The sequence below is a fragment of the Otolemur garnettii genome, unplaced genomic scaffold, assembly GCF_000181295.1.
Source record: "Otolemur garnettii isolate 467f Iridium unplaced genomic scaffold, OtoGar3 scaffold00001, whole genome shotgun sequence".
In the NCBI taxonomy this organism is placed as follows: domain Eukaryota; kingdom Metazoa; phylum Chordata; class Mammalia; order Primates; family Galagidae; genus Otolemur; species Otolemur garnettii.
This window is the reverse complement of record NW_003852396.1, coordinates 5,089,559-5,116,138: the sequence shown is the minus strand read 5'-3', so window position 1 is coordinate 5,116,138 and position 26,580 is coordinate 5,089,559. Positions and strand designations below refer to the sequence as shown.

General features: G+C 36.2%; 1 protein-coding gene and 1 non-coding gene across 2 annotated transcripts in view; one reads left to right on the top strand and one right to left on the bottom strand.

Annotated features, from left to right (window-relative positions):
• Window positions 1–26,580, bottom strand: part of CNTN5 (contactin 5) — a 516,137-nt gene that overhangs the window by 278,967 nt on the left and 210,590 nt on the right. Inside the window, exon 7 of the mRNA XM_012801575.1 lies at window positions 5,245–5,426. Coding sequence (XP_012657029.1) covers window positions 5,245–5,426 — 182 coding nt within the window. The remainder of the gene's footprint in view (window positions 1–5,244; window positions 5,427–26,580) is intronic.
• On the top strand, window positions 6,217–6,323 carry LOC111724426. The gene has a single exon (XR_002772729.1). It is a non-coding gene; the product is annotated as a U6 spliceosomal RNA (small nuclear RNA).

The window sequence follows — 26,580 nt, the reverse complement described above, 5'->3', positions numbered from 1 at the left end:
TAAACCTAGTATCAGAGCTCTATCCCTCAATCGGTTAGCGCGTGGTGCTGATAAAATAAACCTAGTATCAGAGCTCTATCCCTCAATCGGTTAGCATGTGGTGCTGATAAAATAAACCTAGTGTCTTCTTTTGTCTAGTTTTGTCAGGCCGCCTATTTTAGGGTGTGGAAAACTGAGAGACATATGGCACTTTAAACTCAGAAGCTGTTAAAACCTCACCAGATGCACTGTATTTACACAATGCGTTTGAGCTTCAGATCAGTCTCCAGGTTACATTTTTAAAACAGTAAGCAGATGTGCATAAAGAAACTTCTTGGGTATTATCCCTCCTCATTAGAAAGTCTGTAATTCTCTGCTGATAAATGCTAAGTGTCCCTGGCCTCCTTCTTTGCTTCTGCACTCTTAAGTCTTAAGGAGTCAACATATTTTATTCACATTGGTCACTTTCAATGTTATGACTATCAGCTCTCAGCCAGCGAAAGGGAACATATTATATTGAAAAGATCACACAGTTAGAGGTGAAGGTGGGTTCAAATTCTACTGCTGCCATGCCTTTGCTCTACTCTGAGACTGGGAGCGAGTAACTTAACATTAGTGAGTCTCATTTGTGAGCTGCAGAGGCAATTCCTACTTCAGGGGGCTACCATGATGATTAAATGTAATATACATTGATTACCTTCTCCCGTCTATTGCCTGTGATATTCAAATTCATTTTCTATCACTTGTGTGTATATACATGGTACCCCCTTTTTTTTAAACAACAGTAGAATAATTTGAACCAAGAATTTTTTCTCCAAAGAAATAGGATTGAAAAAAATGTCTTTATGTGTGATATTATTAATCAGGAGTCTACAATTTTATATCATTTGCTACAGTAAATCTTTAATGCATTTTAATATAAAAATCATGCCTAATATAGATAAACACAATTTTTAAGAAAATAAAGATAGAGAATAAAAACTACTTCCAAGACCAGGTGTGGTGGCTCATCCTGTAATCCTAGCACTCTGGGAGGCCATGCAGGAAGATCACTTGAACTCAGGAGTTTGAGACCAGCCTGAGCAAGAGCAAGACCCCATCTCTAAAAACTAGCCGGGCATTGTGGTGAATGCCTATAGTCCCAGGTACTTAGGGGGCTGAGGCAAGAGGATTACTGAAACCCAAGAGTTTGAGGTTGCTGTGAACTATGACACCAGGGCAGTCTACCAAGGGAGACAAAGTGAGACTCTGTCTAAAAATAAATAGAAAAAATACTTCCAAAATTTTTCATATACCAAACCGTTTTCTCTGACATTAATAAAATACAGCAAGTAGGAATTATCTACCCTCTGTCTTATTCTCATCTCGTGCCTTGGCTCAGGCCACCAGTATCTCACTGAGAGGCAGGATCTTAAAGTTGGGGGTAGAGGTCACAGTTTAATTCTCATGCCATTTCCAGTTCTAAGTTGCATTCTGTTTCTATTGCTTATTGTTAATAGGACCTTGGGCCATAAATTTCTTATTTGGAGGCCTAGTTTCCATATAGCAAACGGGAACCCCAATACCTAAGAGCTGCTGTAAATTAATGTATGTGAAGTTCCTGGTCATATAGTCCCATCTGTGACACGAGCACTGGCTGATTGTCAGTGCTCCCATCTCTTGTTTAGTCTTTCCTGGGCTGTACCTACTTTTCACAGTGAACCCCATAAAATGAAGTGGATAACTAAGCATAAATCTTTATAACAGTATAGAATTATAATAAAAAATTTTCCACTCTGTGCTAAACCTAATGCTTAGTGATGCCAAGAAATATAGGATAAATAAGAAAAAATACTCTTTGTCTTGGAAAAGCTTATAATTAAACTGCAGATGTTGGAATCCAAGAGCATTTGTGAGGTTATTTTCTGGATATTTTTTTGGAAATAAGTCTATAATGCTACTTTACACTGAAAATGCAATTGTAATCCTTTGCTGGATATATGGTGTAACTTACTTTGCTTTTAAGTATTCTGGTTGCAGGGATTGATAGTGATATATCCCTAGTCTCAATAGTGAACATTTTTTCAATTTTTTATAGTTTGATTTTTCCTTTTGTTATCACTTTTTACTGATTATTAGACGTGCAAATTTAATATTTAATTACCACAGACTTTTCTATGTTGTATTATTTGTTGTCTTATGTTTATTATACAAATGCTGAGTTATAAAGGGCCTGAATTTATGTCTACCATTTATATTAGCACTCACTTTTGTACTGTTTTGACAAAAATAATAATTAAAAAAAAAGGGTAGGACTGGACAGGCTGCCTTAGGACCCTGGTTTATTTTTGAGTCTAATAGTTAAACATTTAAAATCTTCCTATAATTACAATTTCAGGAAGAAAGTGAGCTACAGGGTAGATCATTTATGTTTTCAGTGCTCTGTGAATCTTGGCCATTTGGATAAAATGGTCCTCTACTTCTTCCACAGGTAGAACTTAAACTACAGAACTTCCTACAGTAATCCTTTCTACGAGCGAGGCCTCTAAATAAAAATCCCAGATGTGCCACACAGCTGCTCGTCAGGTGGAAGGGTCGACTAAGATCTGTCCTACATTTTATAGAGTTTGATGGAGAGGAGAACCCTCATGTCCAAATGACAGTTTCAAAAACACGAAAGTGAGATGAATGTGTGAGAACTGAGAAAGCTCTAGAAGTGAAATGGGGCACTGTTTATGGTCCCAGGGCAAGAGAAGGCAACTGGAATTATCTAGGCCAAACCAAAGTGTCTGGCCCCCTGCTGGAGGCCAGGAGGAGGCTGGCCTACTGTGGGCTGCAGTGGGAGAGCACATGCCTTTAGGAAAACTTGTCCTTGCAAAGACGAAAATATTGCCCAACTGTCAGAAATGCACACTAAACAGCTCACTGGCCCAGTTTCTCTTTCTACTGTAGAAGCATTTCTAAATGCTTGCTGATGCCCACTTTGGTCAGGTTTGTCTTTACCTCGCTGGCCTACAGGGACTATGTAAGGTGCCTGACTGGGAGAGCCCCCAGACTGTTTCTTAGCAGTAAACACTCTCACAGAATGTACACCAGGAGCATGGAATGAAAGCCCTTGTTTTCCTGCAGTCCTGGCAACAGTCATGATCACCTATGAATTAAGTATCTGGGTGAGGTGAGGAGCGACCAGCACAGTGTCCAGGACGAACTTCAGTCCCCAGATGACACAACTCATTTGTCTTTCAGTGTGGGGTGTTCTGCACCACAGAGAGATCGGGGACTTTCTCTCAGTGCCCTTAGGGTACCAGACCTCCCTTGCAAGATTTGTGGTTTTGAGCTCTGAAATTCTGGTTGAACTCTTATCTTCCATTATCAGATTTTTATGCTTAAAGTGGGACTAACGATACTTGATGCTGTTGCTGTGAGGATAAGATGACATAATGTATTTGAACATTAATCATTGTTCCATTGGATACAGAAAAAACAACCTTTTTTCCCCCGCATATGGCAATAGAGTTGTCATAATGACTTAAGGAATTATAAAGTTGTAAACTTTGTGGATTTCATCCAAATGTAGCATCCATGTTCCCCAAATAACCAAAGCCGTGCTGATATCTCAGTCTTTGGCATTTTTAAGACTCTGTTTCCTTTCCTTCCTTTCAGGATACCTCCCCCTGTGTCGCCTTTAAGGAAAGATCCTCTGCAAAGCCTTCCCTGGGTCGTCTGAGGAGGGTCCCATGTCCTTGGCATATGCCTTTATCACAACACCTGGCATGCTCTGCTCTAAGGTGGGGCTCACTTCTCCTCTCATCCGATGAGCCATGAGTCCCAGAAGCTCTCCTGCTAGCACAGAGGGCCTTAAGTTGCACTTAACAACACTGAATGAATGAAATGTGCAAGGCAAGGCATATTCAGTTTGTTGAGAGAGCTGTATTTCTAAAGGAGTTGTTAAAGAAAAGGAAAGGCCATTTGAAGTCATGTAACATGCATTAAGCTTGTAGAAGAACTGATCTCGAGACACAGGGACTGTCATGGTTTCTTGGAGGAATCAGCCAATACACAATTAGGGTAATTGCCTCTTCGAAGCATCTATATTTGCTTTACATTGTTAACGCTCTGGCTTATTGTATTTCTCTCTGGTTTGGAATCCTCACCTGGGAAATGAATATTATCACTTACCCTGTATGTATATTATTATACAGGCAAATATGAGTATTAACTTGGATGGATTTGAAACACATTCTTCTTAGTACAGTATCACAAGAATAGAAAAGTAAGAATCCAATGTACTCAATACTAATATGAAGCCAGTAGATGAACTAATACACCCCACACAAGAGGGGATGCGTGGGAAGGGAGGGGGCAGGGATGGGGTGGGGGGATCAGTGTTTCCCATCTAATGGGCATAATGTAAGGGTATACGGCACACCTCCTCAGTGCAGGACACAGCTACAACAGAGATTTTACCTAACGAATGCAAACTTTGTAACCTAATCCTTTGTACCTTATATTAATCTGAAATAAAATAATGAACAAAAAGCAAGTATGAAAAGTGGGCACGATTTGTAATCCTTAGAAATAAAGTTAAAATTTTTAATTTTAATTTTAACTTTTTAACCAGATTTTCCTGATTCTTAGACACAACGTGGTTGACTCTTTGACGTTTTAGGACAATACAAACATCTGCAGGCTTCAGAGGCTGTTTCTCATATGGATGTATTAATTCAAGCCAGATGACAACAGACTTTTTCTGTTAAGGGTTGAGTGGTAAGTATTTCTGTCTTTGAAAGGCATGTGGTTTCTTCTCTACTAAATCCTGTTAGAGTGAGGCAAACACTGACAGAGATGATATGCAAAAAAAAAAAAATATTGGTATGAGTGTGTTTTAATAAAATTTTATTTACAGAAAACAGCAGCTGGGCAGGGTTTGAGATCTAGGCAATAGATTTTCACCCCTGATTCAGGCCCAGTGCTAGGACAAGTTAATAGCGTTTATAAGATTCTTAACTTATCAGAGGGCAGTACTGGTCCCAGGAAACGATCTCATTTTTTAGGGTATAAGTTCTGCATGTTGTACCAGGAGACTGATAATTCCCCACTCATTTTTAACTTAAATCATTTCTTGTGTAGGATAATTTTACTTGATGTTTTACCACGCAAAAGAAGTATGATGATAAATTATTACTTGCTTTTTATGTACATAACAAACAATATTAATTTAAATTAATTTACATTTTCAGTTTGACTCTCGGAACTAGGGCGTCCTGCTGTGCCACAGACACTTACTGTAGACTTGTAATTGTCCACGAAAGGAATTTTTTCCACGCGAGTTTTCAGCTCTGCACTCATAGAAGCCGGCATCATCCAGCTGGACGTTTGGTATTTCCAGCACTGCCTGAGATTTCCGCAGACGAGCTTTACTGGGAATATAACCATTAACCTTCATCCACGTGATAGTTGGAACAGGGCTACAATAGGGAGCGAAAATACTGTTAACGTACTTTCCACTATCAGGAACAGAGATTCTGTTATCTGGTAATCTGAGTACTTAATAGGGTGAGTACAATAAGATGTAATCACAATTAAAGGCCACGTGCTGGCTGATGGATTTCCCTTTCCATGTGGATCGTCTGCTAAGCAGCTGGATTACACAAGAGCAGCTTCCTTCCCTTGCTTATTTCAGAAAAGCAATTCAGAGATAATACTTTACAGGTTTTACTAGATTACACTCTATTTTTTAAAACATTGCTATATTTTTAATGACAAAATTTATTGAAATTCCTAATAAAGGCTTATTGCAATGAGTCCAACAAAAGGGTCACAAGTTAAATAAAAACTTGTCCAGCCTCCGTCCCTCTGTCTTTCTGCAGCAACCAATACAATTTACATGCATCTCCACTCTGTCTTTACGAGCCTGCGTTCACATACACGATGGCTTACTTTTGATTTTTAAAAGATGTAAGTCTTGGATACTTGCTACTTTATTACTAAAAGACCATATTCAATAAATATTGGCCTGACTCATTGTAACTATATAAATAAAACAGAATTTAATGACCTGCCTTATAATTAGACATTTGGCATAGCCCCGGATTTGTTCTTCCTTGTTTATTAACTATTAAAAAAATCAATGTTGCTACAAACCGCCTCGCCGTGTTTTGAGTATTTTTGCTTTCCTTCTCTGCTGCAGACATTCACAAAACTGGGATGGATGGAATAAAGGGCCCGCACATTTTTCACGTTAATAAATATTGTCATGTGTTTGCTTCGGCAGCACATATACTAAAATTGGAACCATACAGAGAAGATTAGCATGGCCCCTGCGCAAGGATGACACGCAAATTTGTGAAGCGTCCCATATTTAAAAAAAAATACATATTGCCAGGTTGTTTTTCAATATAGGCACAGATAGCAGCAATTCCCACACCGATGAGTAATATACGATACTGTTTCCCAATATTCTTGCTAGTATTGCATATGATTAATCTGTTTGATTTTGTTCTTATTGATAGGTAAATTAATGGTAACTTGTTGCTTATTTAATTAATATTTCCCTCGACTCTAAGAAGGTCGAACATCTTTTCCATAAATTTATAGGACCTTTATATCTGCATTTCTGTAAATTGTTTGCTCATGTCATGTTTCTTATTTGTCTTTCATTTTTGTCAGCTGATTTACAGTTTAATATCTAAGACTTCTTTGTTTATTACAGCCATGAAGATTTTGGTCCTCAGAAATATACCCCCCACCCCCAGTGTACTATTAGCTTCTGATGGCATCTGTGATAAAATACATAAACGTTTTTAGGGAGAAATAATCATGTCTATAATGTCCTTCTAGATTTTTTCTTGTATAGAAACTCAAGTTTGTCATTATTTTCTGAGTATTTTTGGTAGCTTTTTTTATTACTTCCAAATATTTGTATATTTATAGACTATTTTTTCTGGTGTGAGATAGAGAATACTACTAATTATTTCTCCATCACTAAATGAGGGACATTCTTTTTCCCACAATATTTGAAATGTGGCCTTTGTCATGATCAATTCCTACATATTCGAATCTCTTTTAGGCTTCTCAGTTCTGTTCCACTGATTTATTAAAACTGTTTACACTGAATACACTTTATGCTCTGGACCCAATCACCTTTTTTCAGTTTGATTTTTTACAACTTCCTTCCACATCTCCTGATTCAGAAACAAATCTCTCTGTTTTACCAATCCTATTTGTTAAAATCCTACTAATCCTCTGAGACTTGCCCTAAATGTCACCTTTTCAGCAACACACTTTGTGGAGCCAGCTAGAATTCTTGCCTTTCAATGGCAACGTGCTTTGTGTATCCTACTTACATCTTTTGTACAACAGTCTACCATAGATTATAAATTCTAAATGTAAGATGTTTTTATATTACTTTTTCTTTTAAAAATTCATTACTTTTTATTTAGTTTTAGAATATTGCATATGGGGCCAGAGGATACTTTGCTAAAACCTAAAAACTCTGAGACTTAAAAATAAGAAGGAATGACCTTCAGTAACAAGTTACACTTCCCCATATCTTTCATCAGAAAATTAGGTGAATATTTTCCAGATAATGGATACTGTTTCTACCTTCCTTGCACCATTTCATACCTCAGATCTTTTTTACCTTATGTTCTTGAATCTCATTCTTGAAATGAGATCTGGACAGCCTTGGGTCTCATAGAGGAGGTTACATATGAATCGCTTTTGTGTAGTCTGAGTCAAACTGAAAAGCGTGCCTGTCACTGAGATAGTGTGCACTGAGGCACGGATTCTCCGGTCCCCCCCACCCTTCCGTCTCCTTGCCTTTCCCTGAGCTTCACTAGCCGGGTGCACCTGAGTGTTGACCGATTAGTTTCGGTTTAGTACACACACAAATGGTGTATAGAAGGTTTATTGTTCCATTCTTGGGATACTTTGCTTAGAGGAATGGTCTCCAGTTCCATCCTGGTTGTTACAAAAGGTGTTAGTTCACCTTTTTTTTCTTTGTTTTTTTGGCTGAGCATTGCTCCATGGTATACACATACTACATCGTATTAATCCACTCATGTATGGATGGGCACGTGGGTTGATTCCACATCTTTGCAATTGTGAATTGTGCTCCTATAAGCATTCTCCAGTATATGTGCATTTTGATGAAATAATTTTTTCCCCTTTGGCAAATACTGAGTAGCAGGATAGCTGGATTAAATGGTAGGTTGACTTTTAGTTCTTTGAGGTATCTCCATGGTATTTTTCAGGGGGGTTGCACTAGTTTGCAGCCCCACCAGTGCTGGAGAAGGTTCCCTTCTCTCTGCATTCACACCAGCATCTGTTGTTCTCAGGCTTCTTGATAAAAGCCATTCTCACTGGCGTTAGGTGATATTGTGTTCACTATTATAAACAATGTTATGGTAACCCCCCCATGTATCTTTGAATACATTTTTAATTTGTTTCTTAGGAATGAAATATACAATTAAAATTGCTGACTTAAGGAATCAGCAATTTCTGCTTATTTGTTTAGAGACATATATTTGATATCCGGAAATGATAAATCTTGCATTTTTGGAATACCTCTTACATTCTTATGGCACGTTATTCTTTTAAAATATACTAGAATTGATTTGTGATTTTTTTTTTTAATTTAGGATTTTTGCATGTATATTCAGAGTCAAGATTGTCTGTAGGTTTTACACTTGTCTGTCTGTGGGGATACTAGTGTTAGTGAGTCCATGATTGGTTTGGTACAGATAGCTTTGACAGATGTAATATCACAGTGATGAGCCATTACTTGGTAAACATGCTAGAATATTCCCATCACCTGTATTCTCTATCAACTTAAATAGTATGTTTTCCTTGAAATACTGATAGGACTCTGAGAAAAAGTCCCCTGGGTCTGCCACCATCAGTGGAACTATTTTTTTTTTTGGCCAGGGCTGGGTTTGAACCCACCACCTCTGGCATATGGGGCCGGCACCCTACTCCTTGAGCCGCAGGCACCACCCAGAATTAGTTTTTTGATCATGTTTTCCCTTGTGTTGTTGTGTTGTTTAAATTTCTGCTTTTTTCAACTTCATTAATTCATGTCTTATTAGAAAATCAATTATTTTATTAGAAATTCAATGTTTTAGCAGTGAGTTAAAATTGTCAAACTTTTTACAAAGACATTCCCAACCATAAGCGGTTACTGACTGTAGTAAAGTGCAGCTTTCACAGTGAGATTTCCTGGGTATGAAGGGAGTTCTGCAACTACAAGTTCTTTAACATTTCATCTTCAAGTTCCTGAGTTGTAAACAATGGTGAAAATATTATTGTGTATGCCAGAGAATAATTGTGGAAATTAAATTACTTAACATGCCTGGCAAAGAGTAGGCAAAAAAAAAAGTTTACAATTACATGATAATGATCTTTATACATTTTTCATAATTTTGATGATGTGAATATATGCTTTCTGTATTTATTCCCCCACAGAGGTAGCATTATGTAACCGGAACATGTGCCTTAATGGAACCTGGGTTCAAATCTAATTTAGACACAAAAAGGCTATGTGACGTTAGAAAAATTGCCTAACTTCTCTGAATTTGGTTTTCTTATCTGTAAAATGGAGATTTTTAGTTATTCCTCGAGAATACAAATTTTAGTGCAATGAAATCTTTTTTTTTTTCCAGAGATCTGAACCAAAGTGCCTCATATGATGTTTGATATTTTGTTAGTACTTAATAAATATCTATGAATAAACGAAGAAATGATTATCAGAATATTCTTTTAAGAATTAGATAAGTTCTTGTAAATATCTTAGCAAAATGTATGGCAAATTAAGTACCCAATAACATGAGATATAATGATCTTTAAATTATTAGCCTTATTAGAGATTTATCTATTTTACTGGTCTTTAGAATAAGCATTTTGATTTTTCACTGCTAGTTTTTGTTTTAACTTGTGAATTTCTGTGTTTTTAAATTTACTGTTTCCTCTTTTGTGATCAGCATATTAATATACACTCTTAACCTTTTGAGCTGAATGATTAGTACAATTATTATTTATGATGAATAATAAGAGCACATGTGACTAACTTTTCTTCTATCAAATGTAGCCACATGAAGTATGTTTTAATGTCGACAGAGAGTGACTTATACAGTTTCTATTTTGTGGAACTTGATGAATCAATCTTTGTGATGAGATATAGATTTAATTTCTGTGCAATTTCCATGTTTATTGTAAAAAGGAGGAATATTTCATTTATAATAAAAGTTTTAAAATTAGCCTTTAGATTTTGTTGTCATTCAGATATTATTTTAGTAATTTTGATAATTTTGAAGTAATTTAACTTTTCCTCAACTCAGATCCCCTATGGAATATTTATACAGTAAAATACAAAGAAGCCTGGATCGAAACCTCGGTCTGCTGGACGCAGGTATGAGGACCCTGGAGACCACTCGCTTGTGCCTCTAGCCCACAGAAAACCGCTTCTCCGTATCCTTTTAACTTTTGTCCTAATTGATCTATCAGACTGAGAGAGGTGTGTTAATTTCTGTTATTCCCTTTACTATTAGTACCTTCTTATATTTCAAAAAGCCTTGTTTTGTGTTTTGATTAATTCTTCTCTCTGGAAATAAATGTTCATGAAAGTTAATATTATTTTAGAGTTCTAATTATCTTTATCAAAATAAAATGACCTTCTACATAATTAAATGATATTTTTACTTTAAATTATCTCCCCCCCCAAATATCCATTAACCTCATGCTCCTTACCTATTTATGCTCTGTTCCTTATCCTTTTTTTGTGGTGTGTCACTTTATTTTGATCTGATTCTCTCTAAATGACAATGGTTAGATTTATATTTGACCTAAAAACTAGATTTCTTAATCTCCGTATTTTATTTATTTATTCATTATTATTACTATGTTTTTGATATAGAATCCCAAGCTGTCTCCCTGGGTAGAGTGTCATGGCATCATAGCTCACAGCAACCCAAAATTCCAAGGCTCAAGCAATCCTTTTGCCTCAGTTTTTCTATACTTAGTATAAATGGGGCCTTGCTTTTGCTCAGTCTGGCCTCAAACCTGTGAGCTCAAGCAATCTACCTGCCTCTCAGAATGCTAGGACTATAGGTGTGAGCCATTATGCCCAGCCTAATCTTTATATTTTAATGGTAAAATTTGACTTCCTTATATTGTTGCACTAACAGAGGTTCTCAACCTGTGGGTCACGACCCACAGGAACTGTATTAAAGGGCTGTGGCATTAGGAAAGTTGAGAACCACTGCGCTAATAGATTCAATTTTTCTCCTTTAGCCTTCTTGGAATTATCAAACAAAGCATTGCACATAATTTTATACAGAATATTTATAGCAATAAACCTTGGAATACAAATAATCGTGGATTAAAAATGATAAAGAAAGACAGGATTATAAAAGTAAATGTGTGGATTAAAAATAAAATAGAAATTAAAAAACATTATGGTATAAAACATAAAACTCAGTGGCTGAGTTGAACATCAAATTAGAGATAGTTGAAGAGAATTTTTCCAAAAGTTCTAGATAAATTTGGGTTTCATATATAGAACCAGGCACTGGAAGACAGAGAGCTAGAAAATAGGAAAATATTCATTAACTCAGTTCATAAAGTTAACAATTAGTTCATCAGCTTATATGGAAGTGGTTAACTCATCAGATAACATACATGTAGTATAAAGCTAGAGAGCATAAATCCAATTAAAGATTACAAAGATAGAGATGGAGAAAGAAAGGGAGGGAGGGAGAAATAGAGAGAAAGACTAGAGGGAAGAGAAATGCGCGTAACATTTTCCTGAGATGATGAAGAGCATGAACTCCTGAGTACAGAAGACACAGCAGTACAAAACCTGAGTTGTGCCACAGAATGCCAACGGCAACTATCGAAAGTAAACAGAGAAGAAAGATATCATCTACAAAACAAGCAAGATGAAGATGCTCGCCGCTTTTTAACACAACTATGAAAGCAGAAATTTTGGAATAATTACGTTCAATATGCTTAGAAAGAAAAATGAAAGCTCTAAACCTAGAATTTGTATCTGATGAATTTTCCTTTAGGATTGAAAAGGTGATAAAGATATAAAGATACAGGATCTACAAAAATTGAACAGGTTTATCACCAACAAATTATCACCAAAAGAGTATACACTTCAGGAAGAAAAAAAAACGTGCTCCAGAAAGGAAATTTAAGATGAAAGAGTGGTAAGAAAAATATTACAAATAACATCATTGACATCAGCAACAACAGGGTAGGTGTGTAAAAGGCAACAGCAGGGGCTCAGCGCCCCCTCAGGTGAAGGGCTCAACTACAACTTGAACTTCACCTTAGAACTGAAAAGAATGTAACCTAAACAGCTGTATTCTCATATTAATGTGTAATAAACAACTTCAAAAAAATTTTTAAAAAGACAAAACTTTTGTAAAAAAAGAAATAGCCCAGGAATTAAAGGAGAGGTTTCAAGAAAAAAATAAATAAATAAATCAAAGAGACAGAGATTAAAGAGCATAGACCTAAAAATGAGGAATAATTAAAGTTAGTGTGTCCAAAAGGGCAGGGAGGATGGTTGACATTTTCCTGACCTTTAGACTTTAGAACTACATAGTAAAATTAACAGGAAAACCATAAAATAATGGGACAAAAAGAGTATAATTTGAGAAACAAATGGAGCAGATAGCAAAGCCTGGAAACCCCAGTTCTTTTCAAAATCCTTTCTTTTGTCTCCCGGACCCACATTTGCCTTCTTTCCTATGCAAATAGGCAAGGCTGTTGTGCTAACTTCTGGCAATAGGGTATAGAAGGATTGTCTCAAAAAAATCTATGAATCTTTCATTTTTCTTTGTTGGGTAAATGGATATTAATGCTGAGGGCAATTTTGGAAGTCAGAGGTTGAAAATAGCAAAACTGAGTTCCTAACTTACTGTCTAAAGTACCAACACTACCTCACCAATGGCAATCAATACTATTCTTTTTGGATGGTGCCTAAACGAGATATAGGTATTTACCTTGCTAATCACCTGAGACCTGCTGTCATTGCCTTACTGTCATAAAACTTGGTATACAGAAACGGAAATGGGTAAGTGCCACAACAGGACGCTGAACATTTGTAATTGGCAGAATAGTCCGAATGAAGGCTATGAGAATACTTCAGAAGTAGAAGACAAAGTTCTGGGATATTCAGTGCCAAATATTAGGTAAAACTGTCACCTTTGACAGCTCGGAAAGGTAATCAAAAGTGCTTACAAAGCTGAGGGAAGGAGTTTGCAAATACAACTTTAAAAGCATATTCATGTCATCAAAGTATTAGAATAAAGAGATGAGCTCAGAAAAAATAGTAGTTGGATTGTCAGGAGAATCAGTGAGAATACAAGGAATGCAAAACATGGGACTTTGATCAGTAGAGCAGATTAATTCCAAAAATGGCCCAATTCTTCATCATTCCTGAAGGTAGACTGCGTACACACATCTGCAAAGGGGGACAGAGTTTTACTCCTGCAGATTCCTGAAGGTAGACTGCATACACATCTGCAAAGGGGGATAGAGTTTTACTCCTGCAGATTCCTGAAGGTAGACTGCATACACATCTGCAAAGGGGGATAGAGTTTTACTCCTGCAGATTCCTGAAGGTAGACTGCATACACATCTGCAAAGGCAGATAGAGTTTTACTCCTGCAGATTCCTGAAGGTAGACTGCGTACACACATCTGCACAGGGGGACAGAGTTTTACTCCTGCAGATTCCTGAAGGTAGACTGCGTACACACATCTGCAAACAGGACAGTGTTTACTCCTTCCTTTCTGGTCTCAAGGTATTTTTCTTATGCCTTGTATTATCTAGAACTTCCATTAAATGTAGAACAGAAGTGGTGGGAAGACTTAAAAGGAGGGAAAACAATTCAATTTTTTTTTTACCATTAAGTATGTTGAATATTGATTTTTTGTAGATGCCCTTTTTCTGGCTAGTAACATTTCCTGCTAATCCCACATTTTTGGGAATTCCATCTTTTTAAAATTCTTTTTTTATTGTTATTTGTTTTTTAGGCTAGTCAAGTGAAGCAGGGGGAGTGGAGAGGGAACAAAGGAAACTGTAACTGGTTGTGATCAATTAGTTGTAAACATCACTGCACTCAGACCAGCTGGGAGTTCCATCTTATATGTTGGATTTTGCCATATGATTTTTCTGCATTTTATTAAGATGAATTTTTTATTTTTTATTCTATTATTTGATATTTTATGTTAATTATAATTATAAATGCTGATTTTTTAATAGTTAAAATAGCTTTACATTCCTGAGAGAAATCCTATTTGGCCATAATGCATAATTTTTTTCTTTATTTATTTGATAGAATTCATCAGTAGAGCCATCTGAGTGTGAAATTTTATAGCAGAGAGGTCTATAACTGCAAATTTTATTTCACTAATAGATATGGGCCAACTCATGTTTTATATTTTATCTTGTGCTAGTTATAAAATTATTATTTTTTCAATTTAATTTTTTTCTTTTGAGAGAGGTTTACTCTGTCTCGCTGGGTAAAATGCCATACCAAAATTGTAGCTCATGACAACCTCAAATTCTTGGGCTCAAGGGATCCTATTATTGTATTTTTAGTAGAAAGGAGTCTTACTCTTGCTTGGGCTGGTCTCAAACTCCTCAGCTCAAGCAATCCATCCTCCTTGGCCTTCCATAATGCTAGGATTACGGGCATAAGCCATCTCTTCTGGCCATAAAAATTATTTCTTTTTAGGATCTTAATTATTGTGCTGGGTTGCAAAAATTAAATATAGTCAAGAACATTCCTTTCCTATTCTTTTAATGTTTTAGGATAGAGGGATTTCCCCTTTTATTCTTGATATTGGCAATTTAAATTTTATATGTTTTTTTGACATTTCTAAGTTTTTACTTTTTCCCTAAAGTCTATTCATACTCAATTTTACTGATACCTAAACTTTAACCTTTCTGTTAGTCCAGTAATTTTGAGTTTAAATTGATTTCCTTTTTCATTTGGTTAGTGGATGTTTAAATTATTGATTTTTGAATTTTTCCTTTTTAAAAGATATACATTTACCTCTAACTACTGCTTTAACTATTTCACACACATTGTATTTTCATTATTATTCAATTCAAAATATTTTCTACTTTTCCTCTTGTGATTTTTTTTTCATGATAATTTGGTTATTTCAAATGATGTTTTGAATTTCCAAATATTTAGTGATTTTTCACATACTCTTTTGTTACTGACATATAATTTCATTTTGCTGTAATTAGGGAACATAGTCACTTTATTTTCAATCATTTCATTAGAATTGAACCTTGTTTTATGGTCCAGTATCTAGTTTATCTTGGTGAATGGTCCATGTGCAGATCAGTGTATTCTGTTGATTGTTGTAGAGTTTTTAAAGCACCAGTTAGGTCAAGGTGGCTAATGGTCGTGTTCAAGTCTTTTGTATTTTACTGATTTTCTGTCTTCTTGTCCTTCTTGTAATTGATAAATTGTTGGAGTAGTGAGTTACTTTACTGATTTTCTGTCCTGCTTTTCCTGCAATTAACAAATTACTAAAGAAGTGTGTTAAATCTCCAACTATAATTCTGAGTTTATTTCATATTCCAATGTTTTAATTATTAAGAGGTAAAAAATTAAGATACTAATTTTGAGGACACAGAAAGAAAAAATGGAAATAAATGGTGTTGAAGCTTTCGTAATTTGAAAATATTTTTGTTTTCAAAGGGAAAGCGTGTACTCTTTGTAAGCTTGCCAGTAATTTCTGTACACACAATGCACTCTTAGCATACCAAGCATATGAAATTCCACCAACCTACCATTCTATCTCATACTCTGCTGTGTGTTCATGGACATGAAATTATCTAAGAGAACTTTTTTTCTTTTGGGGCTAAGTGCATTCTTCAAAGGGTGGGGTTGTTCCTGCCTATAATCCTAGCACTCTGGGAGGCTGAAGCGGAGGATGGCTTGAGCTCGTTGAGTTGGAGACCAGCCTGAACAAGAGCAAGATCCTGCCTTTAAAAAAAAAATAGGCAAATGTCATGCAGACACCTGTGATCCCAGCTACTCAAAAGTTGGAGACAAGAGGATGGCTTGACCCCAAGAGTGTGAGGTTGCTGTCAGTTATGACACCATAGCACTCTACTGAGGGTGACAAAGCGAGACTCTGTCTCCAATGACCACAAAGCTCACTTCACATCCCCTTCTTCCTGGCTGCCTTCTCTCACCGCCCAGTCTGATGTGAACGGCCTTCTTGACTACATTCTCCTAACTCTTTCTCCTTCCTTCTGTATTTGGATCTTTTGGTTCAGATTTTTGCATTTCTAATTAAGTCTAAAACTCCTTGAGTTGTTATAGCATTCATAGACCTTTGCTTTTAATAAAGGTTTGGCATATTGTGAGGCCTTGGAATAGTTTTACTGAAGGAGCTATTTAATAAACAGAAGGAGACCCTTACCCTGCACTTTGACAACATCATCTTTCTCATTACTGAAAACCTCTTGGATTTCTGCTGCTAACATCTCCTTTTTACCTATAAAGTGCAATTTTCTCTCCCGCTACCAGAAGTCTTTTCTCATGCCAACTGCATTCTCATATCCTATATATCTATGCCCTACCCACAGTCTTACTCCCATATTATAATTAAAAAGCATTTATGGAGTGGCTAAGGACTTACTTCGAATAACTTCTATGCACAGGCTATTATTAAATGAAATAGTGATCCTGAGCCTGACAGCAGCGCTGACATTTTGTCATCAATTTGGATCTTCCATATTCACTTATGTCATCCATGACAACTTAGAGAAAATCAAATGATTTTTGCTCTTTTCAAATGACCGATTTGTAATCAAGAAGAATGTATTCATTTTTTGTAGGCATTTGGGACTTTAAAAGAAATTATCTGAGAGCACAACAAGATTTTAGCTTTCTTAATATTTCAGTATTATCTGAAACAAATTTCTCCATAATAATAATCTGAAAGTACAGTTGTCGCTCAAGGACAGAACTGATTTAAGTTACATTGGAAGAACAGGAGTGTCAATTTGGACGTGAGGCAGAGCATAGCTTTGGGTGGGGGGCTGTGTGTTTTGAGACAGAGTTTAACCTTGTCACCTTTGTTAGAGTGTTATGGAGTCATAGCTCACAACAATCTTAAATTCTTGGGCTCAAGTGCACCTCTCACCTCAGCTTCCCAAGTGGCTGGAACTATAGGCACCTGCCGTGACACCAGCTAGTTTTAGGGAGACAGGGTCTTGCTCTTGCTCAGGTTGGTCTCAGTTCTGTTGGAACTGTATCTGTTCAATCACACATTGATTTTCCTATATAATAAGCAAAGCAACCTGAAGATAATGGAGCTGTTTAAAAAGCCAATAATACACTGAGGATAGAACTGTTCATTAGTCTCAAAAATATCTCTGTTATTATAATAACGGTGGAAGACCATTGGAGTCCTGTTGAAATTCTGACACAAGGTTTTTGTTATGCACCATCCAAGGAGCAGGATAAAACATGTGTCTACATTTAGTTCTAGAAAGTGCAGAAAACATCTAATGAATTTGATTATCATTGAAGTCATTACAGGTATCTTTTAATGATAAGTTTTATATGTATGATGGGGTAATGTGTAGAACCTGCCAAGGCAGAAGGAACACATAGCTGTGAAGATTTAATGATTTCAAAGGAAAGTGCTCCCCGGCTGCAAATCACTATTCACAGACAAATTGTAGGGCTGTCTAATGGAGCTTCCTCCTTTCCTTGCATAAGTCACAAGTGAGATATGAATTTTACATCTGATGTGAAAATACAAACAGTTATGGCTCCTCTGTGACTTGCACAAAAAGAAGGAAACATTGTATATCTTTGATAGAAACTGAAAGAACCGAGTTTTATAACTTTTCTCCAAGAAAGCACATAAAATGCCATCATAAAAAAAAGCTATTGAGCCACAGGTTTTTTTTTTTTTTTCTCTTTTATGATTCTGTGTCTTAAAAAAAGAGAGAGAACAAAACTAGACCACTAATGTGAGTGATCACTACTATCTACATAATAAGCAAAACTTCTGAAGGCACAAGTAGTCTTTGTAAAATTTTGGAAACTTTCAGGGGCTGTAAGTGTGATATTTGGGGCCTTCTTGAGAGGAGAGTGTACGAATCTGTCCTTGGAGGCGAGGGGCCACTGCCACAGCTTCAGATAATTAGATTAGTTAGGCTATGTGGAGAAGATGTTAACTGCAACTAATTAATGTAAGTCTTAGGTCTCCCTGCCTTCTGATTCTGCATTCACAGGATCTGAATATGTATTAACTCACAGCCTTCCCACGGCATTAGGACTGCTTTGTACTTAAGAGACACAGCTAGGACTATCTACCATCACTTTTCATTATCTTAGTCAAATTATTTAACTGAGGTAAAGAATTTCGGTTGCATCTGTTGAGATTATGGTCTATATGGTTATAGCATTGGTTTTTTTTTTTTAATTTACTAATTTTTCTTCCGCTTAAAAAAATAATGTAGCAAATAAAGGAGTCAATTCTGAGGCCAGCCTGTGTCCACACATAGGAAATTGGATGCCTCCTTTTTCCTCATATAGTTTTACCCTGATACTTTTTATCTTCTTAACCAGATACCAGAAACCTTAACCAGAAACCCTTGAATCCTGCAAAATAGGACCAATCCAGGAGAACTGCATGCCAAACCCTTGACCCTTACCAATGAATTGAGAGACTAAGTTTGCAGACAGCTGAGAAAAGTTTCTAGAACAATGTTATATTTAACCATATTCACTAAAGAATTATACAAATTGCACCTACTATGTGCTGGGTTTTTTTAATAGACCTTGCATTTACAATTGGGAGCACAGCAGATTGGAATTCATAGACTTAGTTAAGTAATGACTGGGTGTGAGGTATGAATTGAAGGTAGTCCAGAAGTAGGAGCAGCAAATTTAGCATGGCAATGACCAGAGCATATTTTACTCACACTTGAGTAATGAGTAGCCACTATTCAGGCAAAAAAGAAAGAGAAAGGTGGTGCCTGTGGCTCAAAGGAGTAGGTCTCTGGCCCCATATACCAGAGGTGGTGGGTCCAAACTCAGCCCCAGCCAAAAACTGCAAAAAAAAAAAAAAAAAAACAGAAGAAGAAAGAGAAAATACTGTAGGAAGATTTAGTAGCCTATGGTGATTGTTGAAGGTGTGAGAGACTATAATATATTTGAGGAAATGAAGGTCTTGGTGTGGTTGGGTGGCAGTAGGTTGTGATGGGGCTGAGCTGAGGGCAGATGAGTATGAAGTGCTGTAAAAATAATTTCAAAGCACTTTAATTTTTTTCTAATATTTACTAAAAATCTTGAGTTTTGAACAGAAGAGTGATGTTTATATTGAGTTTAAGACAGGGCGCAACACATTTTTTCTTAAAGAGAGAGATAGTAAACATTTTAGGATTGTGGGTCAGTCAGGTGATCTCTATTGCAAGCACTCTGTGGGACCGCTGCAGTGTGGAAGCTGCCAGGGCAGCGCCTGAATGAAAACAGGGCTTACTGTGCTCCTGTAAAGTGTTGTTCATGGAAAGAGGTGACCGATTCATAGTCCCCGGTTTGCTGGTCTCTGGCTTGACAGTCTATATGCAGCAAAAGCAAGATTAGAGGTAGGGAGAAGAATTAGAAATCTGATGAAGAAATCTATGTGAATTATTTCTCTGGTATAGGCAAAGGTAATGGGGCTGGATTAAGAAGTGGATATTTAAGGTATTTTAGAGGTAGAACTAACAGGATGTGACAGGATGGAATGTGAATGATGTGAAAGAGAGAGATAGCAATGTCAGTTTCTGTGTTGTTTACTCTTGTAACTAAATAACAAGAGAGAATATCAACTGGACTCATACTGTGTTCCCGACACTCTTCTAAGCCTTTTGTGTGTACTAACTCATTATAGTTATTTTTATGACAACTCTATGAAGTAGGAATTACCATATCATCCAGTTAAAAGATGATGTACAGAAGTTAAGAACTTGAGAGTGAACTCTGCTAAAGAGGTGTGATTATGTACAAATGAAGATGAGAAAAAAACAGTAGATAAAAAGAGGGTAAAAATTTGGAAAGGTTAACAATGGAGAGAGCATAATCACTAAGAAACGCAGGTGATAAAATACAGAATGAAGGGCGATTTACATTATGGACAAGGATGTCTTTTATTTGGGGGTTCTAAAAAAGAATTAAGGAGAAAAGAATGTGTGTGGAGGATGGGTGGTTTGGAGATTTGGAGTTACCAAGGAAATCTATGTCCAACGCTCTCGATTATCTGTGGAAAGTAGCATCTGGCATTCCTTGCTGGAGCAGATGGTGGAGGTCATGCTGGAATCAGCCACTATCAGGACAGCAGGCTGTGGTCAGCACTGCAGGCCTAAGTCAGCCTAGGGAAAATGCATTTGTAGCAGCAAACAGATATGGAATGATTAGGTTCAGTGGGGATGTGAAGAGGGAGAATAACGAAAGAATGTTGAGTAAAGAGAGTTAAAGATACGGGAGGGAGTGACTGAACCAATGAACCAGACATTCTAGTTCATAAAGAGCAGGAGTTAAAGACAGAGGTCCGAACGAAAAGAGAGACGATAGAGAGTATGATCATATACAGATAGGGCTGCAGAGTGAATGAGACACAAATGGCAGAGTAAAATATTTATAAAATTGTGAAGACCAGTCCAAAATATTATAATTTGATTTTATTATTTCAGGTGCAATGTCAGTCTACATATGGGTGTATTGCAGAACAATAAAATGCTTTTAAACAATATTCCTTATTTTATTTTATTCTTTACCTTGCTCTGACCTTCTATGGTAACTCTCTAAGCTCTGCCAGAAAACCTGGTTAGCTTCTCAGCATCTCTTCCAAATCTGATGCTGAGAACGTTGCATTCTGGTTGTTTGGGCTCATTATAATTCACTACCTTGAAAATTTTATATATCCTTTGTCAAAAATGAAGGTGTTAAATTAAATTTTACATAGAAAAAGGAGTCCGTTTTACAGAAATACCACAGAACCTGTGGCCATACTCTCCATATTAACTCCTTATTTAGTTTTCATCCTGTTTTTATCTACAGAGAATTTTCTTATGAAAGTGTATATAATCCTCTAAAAAGTTACAAAGCAATACACATTTTACTAAAACAAAAAGTTTGGGTACAATTTCATGAATTGTATTCTGCTATTGAAATATGGAACTGAAGGCTGTAAATCCATGATAAATATTCACTCATAAAAAATTCATATTTGTAGATTAGACTGAATAAAAAATAACATTCTTTTATACTGATTATACCAATTTTTCTACTCAAAGTTCATGTAGAAATTATGTGAAAAATATTTTTTTTTTTTGGTAAAGCTCCTTGTGAATTTCCTTCCTCCAAATACGGGCAGCAATAGGAAAACAGATCCAGTACCTAAAAACGGCACTCGGAGACAATGAACATAAGTTTCCATGACAAATTCATGCAGAAACTCTGTTTGGATGCAGCTGCTATGCAATATTAGCATAAAAACATGGACAGTATTTTTTTAGTACTCTTCAAAATTTCACATATTACATAATAATGAATATATAAGACCAGAATTATAACCATAAGATTCACACTAATTGTTACAGTATTCCAAATAGCGTATTGCTTACCAAGGTTAAATCTGAAAACACTTAATGTATTTTCTTTGCTAATTAAATGTCCAAGGGCATGAAAAGGTAGTAGCCTTTCTCTCTAGAACTACTTTTTAAAATTCATAACTCTGCCATTTTAATCACTCTCTGTTTTGCCTGATAACATCTGACATGTAGTCAATAGTGAACTAAAATAGAATTAATAGTCTCTTAATGAAATAAAATCCAAATTCACATAAATATAATAACTAAATTCTATAGAAAAAACAGTGTTCAGAACATTCAAATAGATAAGTTAGCTGTACCAAATGATATTACCTTGGTAACATCCTCAGATTTATTGCCTTCTCAGAATCTTCGTGGGGAAAATATACCAAAGGAAAGTTATATTTCTCACTCACCTCCAGCTACCAAGCTCCCCAAACATTATTTCTTCATTTCAGAATTTTATAGGAGCGAAAATGTTTTGGTTACATGGATTGCTTATTCACTGCTTGAGTCAAGGTTGTCAAGCATGTCCATCACCCACCAGTATAGATCATACCTGGAAGGTCTGATTTTACTTATTCCCTCCTCCCCCTGATTTATGCTGAGTTTTACTTCCACCTGTGCACATGAGTGTGGATCGATGAGTATCAATTTAATGGTGAATGCATGTGGTGTTTGTTTTTCTATTCTTGTGATATTTCAATTAGGAGAATGGTCTCCAGTTACATCCAGATTGTTGCAAAAGGTATTCATTTTTTTATGGCTGTGTGGTACTCAATGGTATACATACACCACATTTTATTAATCCACTCATAAACTGATGAACACTTGGGTTAATTCCACATCTTTGTGATTGTGAATTGAGCTGAAATAAACACTCTAGTGCAAGTGTCTTTTCAGTGAAATGACTTTTCTTTCTCTTTGAACAAATACTCAGGAGTAGTATTGCTGGATCAAGTAGTAGGTCTACTTTCAGTTTTTTGATGGAATATTTATAGTACGCAAAGTGATTTATAGATTCCATGCAATATTGATCAAAATACTAACATCATTCTCTACATATGTAGAAAAAGAAATTCTATGCTTCAATCTGGAACCTTAGAAAAGAGACCAAGTAGCCCAAAGCAACCTTAAGTTAAAAGAACAAGTCTGGAGGCTTCACTTTACCAGACTTTATACTACTTGGCTATAGTGACCAAAACAGCATAGTAGTGGCACAAAAATAGAGACCAAGAGCAATGGAACAGAACAGAGAACCCAGATATAACACTGTCCACATATTGCCATTTGATCCTTGAGAAAGTAGCAAGGTACACTGGGGAAAGAATCCCTACTCAATGAACTTTGCTGTGAAGATTGGATAGCCACATGTGGATTGAAACAGGGCCTATATTTTACACCACTCACTAAAATTAATTCAAGATGGAGTGCAGACTTAAAGGACATGAAACCATAAGAATTATAGAAGAAAATGTGTGAAAATATCCTCCAGATATTGGCAAAGCATTTATGGCAAAGACCCTAAGGGCAATCACAGTAACAAGAAAAATAAATAAGTGGGACTTAATTAAGTTAAAAATTTCCTGCACAGCCCAGAAAACAATGAACAGGGCAAATGAAAATACAGAATGAGAGAAATATTCACATCTTATAAAGGGCTAATAACCAGAATCTACAAAGAACTCATGTAAATCAGCCAGAAAAATCAAACAACCTGATTAAAAAGTGGGCAAAAGACATGATCAGAAGGTTCTCAAAAGAAGAGAGACTGAAGACCAATAAACACATGAAAAAATATTCAACCTCACTAATCCTCAGAGAAATGCAAATCCAAAACACACTGAGATATCAGTTAAGCCCAGTGAGAATAGCTTTTATCAAAAAGTCCCCAAACGATAGATGCTGGCATGGATTTGGAGGGAAAAGAAAACTGAAGCACTGTTGGTGGGACTGCAAACTAGCACAACCTCCACTGAAACATTATTTCAAGTTGACTTGAGTGGATGAGTAGGTACATTAGAAATTTTGTGATATTGAAGTTCATATGTTCACAGTGACCTTATGAATTCTGTCAAATAACAGAAAGAAGAAAGTAAGGCCTCTACTCCTGTGTATCTTTTTGTTAATGAGTTAGAGACATTAAATTTGTTGCCAGCAGATACCAGAGTAAAGCTAGTGTCTATGGCTGTGTGCTAGAAATTGGAGTAGGTAAATAGTAGTAAGACAGAGATTCTAGACCTAATCCTGTGACTTTATGGGAGACTCTTGGAAGTTAATTACTATCTAGGCCATAATTTGTGAAGATTGTATTTACAAAGTGCGGTCTTCCAGGGTCTTGATTCTTATACTATAAAGCTATGATTAATTTAGCTTTTGTTTTGTTCCAAAATTTCATTTGATATATCATTTCGTTTTCACAGAAGCCTAGGAAGTTGGTTTCCTAATATCTGTTTTATAAGTAAACTGACAAAACGATTAAGTACGCTCTATCTAGAAGATATATATAACTATAAAATCATTATTTTTGTACACATTTAATGTACATCTTCATGTACATTAGTTCTCTGGCACTGCAGGGCATGCAGCAAAAATAAATGCAGAGAATTAGACAGCGAGGCCTGAGGAATACACGGCATACTGTGGGATCTGCTCGCAGATGACTCAGGTCCACACAGAGCTTTGCCTCTCAGCTGTTATGCTATGCTAATGATACTAATGAGAGAATTACGGCTTTCACCTACCTTTGAGACAGCAATTTCTATCTTAGTAAAGCCACATTCTCTGCTATTAGGTAGAAAGTGCAAACAGTGCACCAAGCCCAGCACTTTGATTTTATTGGTATTTATTCATTCTGTCTATTTCCTCCTTCCCTCCCATATGCTACGAGTCCAAATCATTGCCCATTACAGTTTAAAGTACAGGACAGAGCAGTTTGTGAGGGCTAACACTTACCTACTATATCTTTACAGAGTGCAGTGTTTGGAATTTACATTTAAGTAGAGTACAGAAGAAGTCTTTATACTATGTTTTTCAAGATACAGGACACAGCAGATGTTAAACAACTTCTTAACTGATAATACCAGCCATTATTTTTGCGTAGAGGTAGAGGGCTGTGAAAATTCAACCCCAATCCTTCCATGTTTAAAATGAACATTGTTTTTTAAAATATTTTTAAGCTTAGGGCAACACCTATGGCTCAAAGGAGTAAGGTGCCAGCCCCATATGCTGGAGGTGGTGGGTTCAAACCCAGCCCCGGCCAAAAACTGGAAAAAAAAAAAAATATATATATATATATATGCTTAATAAAAAATCCCCCACAAATCCAAAGGGCACAATAGCCCACTACTCATTTCACATGAAGGGTGGTGTACTCCTCAGTCAATCTCAGCTGTGGAGGAACAGAGACTGATATGTGTCTTTCAGTGCTATTTATCTCTAGTTGTATTGCATTCTATTTGCATTTTTGCATTTATATTTCTATTCTAGTTGCATTCTATTTGCATTTTTTGTAATTGTTTTACCTAGTAATTGAAGGTGACTGAGGTCTTTTTCAAGCAGTGAAAATTCCAGTCCATATTGTTAAAATAAAAAACATCTATTTTACACCAATTCAAGGTACTTGGTTTTGTCATTTTATTTCTTGCCATAACAGTCAATAAGCCAGGAACAGTAATGATGGGCAGTGTTTATTTAGGTGGACATATGTTTAGATGAGACAGATATAGTATCCTAAGTATTTGACTCTTGGTTTTGAGAATTTGCAAATTTTGTGGTCTCTTGGCATTCTGTAAGATAGGATTGTCAAATTTGCAGCTAAAGGAATAACAAAATATTTTAAATATTAATGTCAGCTGGAGTAAAATGTCACCCTTAACTTAATATGTAAAACCAGTTCTAGAAAATAATCTTTAAACTTCAGGAAAAAAAAAGAAAAGTTTGACCTGAAAGAATGTTTGGGGAAGATAAAACTGACAAAAAATTATAAATATTTCATATCTATAGACAAATTTTTATAGTCTCAGAGTGTCTTTGAATCACTAGGGCACATGCCAATGTACATAATAAGCAGAAAGCCAGGCTGAATTTTCTACCATCTATTTTCAGTTGAAACCAGGAAAAGTTGAACAGGAGCAGAGAGTTTTATAAAATGCTACCCAGCATTCTTGAATCAGGAAAAGCTTGAGAAATGCAGTGTATCTTGTAAGATATTTTGCAAAGAAGCAGAACATTAGTGCATATGCAAATGTTTCATAAAATGATTCTCCACAAATATTCCAGAGAACCAGGGTGAACGTGGGAATTAACAGATACATGACAGCCCTGTTTATACTGAGTCTCTTGGAGAAATATAACAGCAAGTCAATGAGGTAGGCACACTACCTACACTACAGATTTTTATTTTTTATCTTTGCACTGTTTGGGGTTCAATGAGGGTACAGAGAATTAGGTCACACTGCTTGCATTTGTTAGGTCAAATTCCTCTTCTAGTTGTGTCCCATCCCTGACAGATGTGCCATACACCGGAACCCCCCTTTCTCCCCTCTCTTCCTCTCTCCACACCTCCTCTCCTCACCTTAAGTTGATTTGAGTTTTTCTCTTAGGTAGGTATATATTAGATCATCTACTGGCTTCATATTAGAATTGAGTACATAGGATTCTTGCTTCTCCATTCTTGCAATTCTTTACTAAAAGAATGTGTCCCAACTCTGTCCAGGTTGATAAAAAAGAAGTGAAGTCTCCATGGCTGAATTTCTTAATGGCTCAATAGTATTCCATGGTATAAGAAAGATGTCAGACTAGAGGCAGCTTCTTTACACTACAGATTTTGAAATGAGATTCAAAGAAGGTAACTGACCTGATGTCAAATAGCTGGTAAATGATTGAGCTGATATTAGAAATTACCTCAAACTACCAGACTTTTATTTATGTATTTGTTTATTTTGAGACAGAGTCTCACTATGTCATCCTTCGTGGAGTGCTGTGGCATCA